This window comes from Lolium rigidum, chromosome 7, assembly GCF_022539505.1.
Source record: "Lolium rigidum isolate FL_2022 chromosome 7, APGP_CSIRO_Lrig_0.1, whole genome shotgun sequence".
Classification (NCBI taxonomy): domain Eukaryota; kingdom Viridiplantae; phylum Streptophyta; class Magnoliopsida; order Poales; family Poaceae; genus Lolium; species Lolium rigidum.
The window spans coordinates 99,755,731-99,762,163 of record NC_061514.1 but is presented as its reverse complement, the minus strand read 5'-3'; the positions used below and the strand labels follow the sequence as shown (position 1 = coordinate 99,762,163).

The 6,433-nt window shown below is 44.1% G+C and overlaps 1 protein-coding gene across 1 annotated transcript; it reads right to left on the bottom strand.

The window, feature by feature from the left end:
* Positions 1 to 1,881: 1,881 nt before the first annotated feature.
* LOC124676917 (dolabradiene monooxygenase-like) lies at positions 1,882 to 5,938 on the bottom strand. The gene is made up of 2 exons (XM_047212930.1): positions 4,986 to 5,938; positions 1,882 to 2,681 (listed from the first exon to the last, which is right to left on the bottom strand). Exons 1-2 carry the CDS (start codon positions 5,880 to 5,882, stop codon positions 2,058 to 2,060), a joined length of 1,521 nt encoding a protein of 506 aa, XP_047068886.1. The 5' UTR covers positions 5,883 to 5,938; the 3' UTR covers positions 1,882 to 2,057.
* Between the last annotated feature and the right edge of the window lie 495 nt (positions 5,939 to 6,433).

Genomic DNA, 6,433 nt, shown 5'->3' with positions numbered 1-6,433 from the left:
CCATAGGGTTTAAGTAGACATGACATCTCAATGCTATGGGCTTTTTTGATTCAAAGGAATCCTATACGAATTTTGTAGGATTTTTTCATCCAAGAATTTTTTTATATGGGCACCGTTTGATTCGTAGGTTTGAATCCTTATGAATGCATAGGAATTTTTCCAATAGGATTGGATTGCACGATGTTTTGGAGGAAAATATCCATCCACTCAAACCTCATGTTACAATCTCTTTCACATGTATTATTCATTGCAACAGTAGATCTATTCTGAGGAAATTGTGACGAAATTAAATCTGTGTAGAATCTGCGATTAATAATTGCACTCGTGCTAGATGAGACAGAGATAAATAGAAGGACAAGAGATTTGAAGCGGTACCCTGGTTCAATGCATTTAATAGGCCTAATTTTTTTATTAGAGGTATGGTCGATTAATAGTAGTAAATAGTAGCTTAACATACAAAAATATGGAGGCCATCCGATATTGGAGGCTGTAGTCGAACATTATGTACATGCGTCCGATACAGGTTTGCAAACAACACAACATAGACATTCCCATCGGTGTGAAAATGAGATTAGGGTGCAGAGGCGCCCCCTTGACCCACTCTTGTACCCCTCCCATCTGGCACCCTATGAAGAGCCCTAACTCTTCCGCCTCCACTACCCTGCAACCTCGCCGTTGCTGCCCGCAATAATATTATTACCGATAGACATAATTAAAGTGAGACTTCATTGACATTTTTCAATATTTTATACACAAAGCCAATCCAAAGAAAATTTGGTCCACCGAAGAATCAACAAACGCAATTTGTACTAAAATTTAATACTTCATACATCTTATTTAGCATCTTACGGTCTTAATGAGTACATGTTTTTTTCATTTGGCCTAGTTAACCACATATCCATCAATATTGCTAATACTAGTTATTGCGTTCTTTATTCGGTAATGAGCGTAAATTTTGAAGTGCACTAATGTTGTGCTAAATTTAAACTATACTCCATGTCTCCATTTCATAATTCTTATTTAAACTAAAACCAAAACAATAATTGTGAAACAGAGGGAGTATTTTGTAACCAAAGTCATTCTTGATTTTTATGATGCATATCTATAACTATATAATGAAAAAAGATATTTGTTGTAAATATCTCCGAAGCATACAATGTCATGAATATCTCAATAACGATTTCTAGTATAAGCATATTTATATAAACTCCAACACCAATGAGAATATTAATTACTCTATTTGGTGGTTAGATGTGTTCGGAACCATGATATTTTGGCCCATTTGAACAATTAATTTTCAAAATTCTCAATGGCTAATTAATTGGCTGCATCACATGAGCAAATGATTAATCCCACTCCCTCCGTAAAAATTTATTAGGCCTCCACGTATTTTAAAAAGTTGATCATTACTTTGGTTAAAATATGAGATATGTGGCACAAAAGTTGGCATATATGTGTCATATATCTTAATGGTTATGTTTAATTGTTTTGCTAATTTAGTTCGTAGTCAAATCCTACATCATCTGATCTGCATCGTTATTCATATTTTTTTGTAAGTGAGATTGCAACTACTAGAAAAAATATTTTCAGACCATTAGATTTGCTTTGTGATAATGGCAGAGTTGTTACTAGGATTCAATGACGATGCCATCTGACTAACTAAGAACTAACTTAATTCTGAGTTGACTAATAATTAATCATATAAACAGGAAGCCTTAATAACCGATATGGAGGGACTCTTTCTCTTTCTTCCCCGTTTCAAGTAGCATGGTAAATTGAACCTACCAGGTGCCGACGGTGCCGTCCATCCCCAAAAGAAAAAGAAGCTAGAAGTGGGTTCCTCTCAAATCCCGATTCCACGAGTGGGAAAGTCCCGGGAGAGGACCGTGATGGCCATGCTTCTCCGGCTCGGCGAGGTGCCCACACTGGTGACGTTTTCCCGGGAGAGGAGCGTGATATATAGTTCAGGTATCGGCCCACAGATAAACCCCGATGATCACGTGTTTGTTTATTTCAGAGGAAACTGAGGATATATATACGTCTGGTTTAACAGTTCACTATACTCCGGGAACAGGTACTTGGAGAATCGGACGCAACAGGAGCTTGGCCCTCCGCCGCGCGGTGAGGCCGAACGCCTCGGTCATGTCAAGCTCAGCCCGGCCTGGCAGCTCCCAGTCGAAGTGGAAGAGCAAGCTTGCCAGTGGGAGCTCGACGTTGGCGAGGCCGAAGGCCATGCCAGGGCACATCCGACGGCCGGCGCCGAACGGCAGGAAAGTGAAGTCGTTGCCCCCGAAGTCCGCCGCGGCGGCTTCGCTCTCGAATCGTTCCGGCCGGAACTCCTCCGGCGCGTCGGGCCAGTAGCGCTCGTCGCGGCCCAGAGCCCAGACGTTGATCAGCACCTGCGTGCCCCGCGGAACATCGTACCCCAGCACTTGGCATGGCTCCTGGCATTCTCGCGGGAGCAGCAGCGGCAGAGGCGTGTGCAGCCGCAGCGTCTCCCGGATGACGAGGTGTAGGTAATGGAGATCGCTCAGAGCATGCTCAGATACGGCGCCGTGGGACTGGAAGGCTTGCCGGACCTCGGTCGTCGCCTTCTCCATGACCTTTGGGTTCTTGATCAGCTCTGCCATTGCCCACTCCAGCGTCGTCGCTGCTGTCTCGCTGCCGGCGCCGAATATGTCCTGCGTGAGAAACATTTGTGGATTCAGTGACATGAGGATTTTGAGAATATATTTGACGACGAATAACTGCAGGTCCTTTCACAAAAAAAAAAAAACTACAGGTCGAGAAAAGGTTAAGTGAGAAAATAGATACCCTAAGAAACGGAAATTCAATTCGGCTCCCGGGTGCGTATGCTCCCTCTACCAAAAAATCATATTTTGAAATGTCGAAAAATTTGAATAAAAAATTGTACATATACATCTCCATAATATACGTGTGTTCGTCAAGTTTCACGAAAAACCAATATTTTGTGTGGTCTATACAAAAAAGAGAAAGTTTATCTTGTGAAAAGCATTATTTTTAGCACTGAATTTTGTCTTTTTTACACATGCCACATGATAAGTCGATTTTTTATGAAACGACTTTGTGAGCACGTAGCACGTGAAGATATACGTGTGAACTTTTATTTTCAATTTTTTTAAAATTTAAAATATATGTAAGATGCATTTCGAAATATAGGGAGCATATGCACACATGTTCCAAAACACCGCTCCCCCTAAGAACTCTTTTGAAAAAAACTTGCAGTGATTTTTTTTTAGTGATATACAAATGTTTCACTGGAGCTCGAGAGAAAAAAAGATCCACATCTACGAAAATCTTGAATAGCAACTTTTAACAATCTGGGCCTTGCTAGGCTAGTGCTCCAGGCCCGATTAAGCCACTGGCCTGCTACACTAGCATCCCGGCCCAACCAAAGAGCAGTCGAGGCATGGTGTTGGACGTGAGCACCTATTGGCCGCCTGCGTGCGGCGGTTTATACGGCACGCACGCAGAGCTCAGCCGCCCGCAACCTAGTGGGCCGGCCCAGGTAAAGTTTTCCTTTTTCTCCTTTTTGTTTCAAAACATTATAAATTTAAAAGTTTTTTTACCAACAAAATATTCAGATTTGAAAATTTATTTTAAAAAGTGTTCAATTTTTTTCTCAAATTATTTTTGTTCCAAAATAAAAATTTGTTCAAAATCTTGTTTTGCTCAGAAATAATTTTGTTCCAAATCATTTTTTGCTCAATTTTTTTTGCTTGAAATAAAATTTTGATTAAAAACCTTTTTTGCTAAAAAATTAGTTTGATCCAAAATAAAAATTTATTCAAAAATATTTTTGTTCACAAAGAAAAAAAATAGAAAAATAAAAAAAGAGAAAAACGAAAAGCCAAAGAAAATTGGAAAGAACCGAAGAACTACGAACCAAAAAAAACAAAAAAAACCGACCAAATCGGAAAAACCAAAACAGTCACACTAAATGGGCCTCAGCCCACGTCGTCTCATTAGCCCGTGCGCCGTATTAACACACGCTAATGGGCGGCGAATAGGATTTGCCGTGTTGGACTAGAATAACCATTTTGGACCGTGAGCTTGTGTTTTAAAAAAAGAACTTCCTTTGCAAGATAAAAAAAAGGAATCTAGTCCTTCCTCCGGTTTAAAATAATTGAGGTTCTAGTTTGTCTAAAGTCAATATTTTTCTACATTTGGCCCAAGTTTTCGGAAAACATGTCAATGTCTACAATGTCAAATCTATATAGCACAAAAATTTACAGCATGATGAATATAATGAAAATAATTATTTGGTCTTGATGTTGATATATTATTCTACAAACATCGTCAAACTTAAAGTAGTTTGACATGCTACAAACATAAAACTAAGAGAGTATGTACAATTGTATCAATATATCATTTCATAGGTGATCTAAAAAAATACGAAGTGGGGGAGCAAAATCGAGATTATGTGTCATGTTAGAGCCACAATTTTATGATTTTGTGTAACCCAAATAGAACATATTGCATAAGAAAACTTAGCAGATACGTGGAGAAAAATGTATGTATCGACAGAACAAATTGTTTTTAACTTCTAAAATATCATATTTTTTTAACTTCTATTTTTTAAAAAAATCCAGAATTATAAATATTTCAGTATGGTATTTACTTATACCGGTGGGTACCAAGAAAACTAGTTACAGACGGGATTTCAGAAATATGGGAGAAAAAAAAACCTATCTCAACCTCACTTTCTTATAACTTATGGAATACAAATCAACTGGAAGTATTGCTAAAATTGCACACCTATTTCCACATAATTCCAGCCAGCAGCCACAAATTTTAGTGTACTGAGATTAAGAGTTGCGTTTTGACATAAAACTGGACAGTTTTCCTATATGACCGGGACCGTAGGTTGGTCAACAAAAATACGCCAACATACGAAAACCATCACATGTTCGCGAATTCGTGATAGCAGAAATTCAGAAAAGCCAGTTAGCGAGAAGACTTACGAAGATGACGGATTTGATAGCGTCCATGTCGAGCGGAAACTGGAGTCCACCTTCCTTCTGAATCCTCAGCAGAACGTCAAGCAGGTCGTCGTCCTGGTCTGTGCCGCTGTCCATCCTCTTCAGGTGCTCCTGGATGATGCCGTCGAGGATGCGGTACACGGCATCTCGGCATTCCTTGGCGCGGCGCGCGGCGCCGCTGAGCCGCACGGCGAGCCGTGACGAAGGCCACAGGTCGGCCGGGTTGAACCCCGCCGCGAGCTTCATGGAGAGGTCGAGCTCCCGGAGGAACGCGTCGCGCTCCTTGCACCGGTCGCCCATCACGGCGCGCACCGTGCTGTCCGCCACGAGCGCCGACAGCAGCGCGTGCATCTCCACGTCCACGGGGCGCTCGGCCGCCGCGGCCTCGCCGACCTCGCGGAGCACGGCGGCGACCTCCTCCTCGCGGATGGCGCGGAAGGAGAGGACTCGGCGCGCGGTGAAGAGCTCCGTGACGGCGATCTTCCGCAGCTGGCGCCAGTAGTCCCCGTAGGGCGCGAACACGATGTCCCGTCCGCCGTTGGTGATGACGCGCATGGTGGAGCTCAGGGGCCGCGTCGCGAACGTGGTGTCGTGGGTCTTCATCACGTCGCGAGCCCCCTCCCGGGAGGACACCACCAGCGTCGGCACCTCGCCGAGCCGGAGCAGCATGGCCGGCCCGTGGCGCCGCGCCAGATCACGCATCGCGCGGTGAGGGAGCTGCCCGGCCAGGTGGTGCAGGCTGCCGATCACGGGCAGCTGCCACGGCCCCGGCGGCAGGCGCAGGCCGTCGCCACCATGCACCGCCGAGCACCTCCGGTTAGCAAACACAATGAGCAGCGAGACGAGAGCTACGCCGAGATAGACGTAGGAAAACTCCATTTGTGCTCTGAGGTCGGAGCGATGCTTCCCGATGTAATCTCATGGAAAGAATTCGCTTCGCCAGTCATCTCTACTATTAAGAGCAAACTGGTGAATGCCTGATGTCACATTTTCAGGATGGACAATAATACCCCCACGTCCTCAATTCATATTTCCTCCCTCAAACCACCCGGTCCGCACTCCTCAAAAATAGCTAACCATCTTATCTTATCTTATCTTATCTTGCTAATAGGAACAACTACCTTGATGGAGTTATCACAGTTTGACTCAATTTACCACACGCATATCATCATGGCAACCCATCGTTTCCGACTCTGGTGGCGTGGCATCGCCGCACCGATGGGTGGGACTGCCAGGCGCAAATCTGGAAGGTGTAGCAGTGTGAGTCGGCTTTCCCATGGTGTGTGCACGTCGCGGCCGCCGGTAGCTCTTTGGATGAACGGGGCGACTGAATTTTTTCGACTCTTTGGATGGAGGAGGGAGGGAGTAGATCGAGGGTTAAGCAGCGACCATGGCGTGTGGTCTACCGCGTACGCCTCATTTGCCGTGCG

What these genes read in the sequence shown, in the direction of transcription:
- LOC124676917 (XM_047212930.1), bottom strand. Translation starts at nt 5,882, where the DNA reads ATGGAGTTTTCCTACGTCTATCTCGGCGTAGCTCTCGTCTCGCTGCTC. An exon ending in CTATCAAATCCGTCATCTTC is followed by an intron (nt 2,682 to 4,985) that starts GTAAGTCTTCTC and finishes TTTCTCACGCAG; the next exon opens with GACATATTCGGCGCCGGCAG.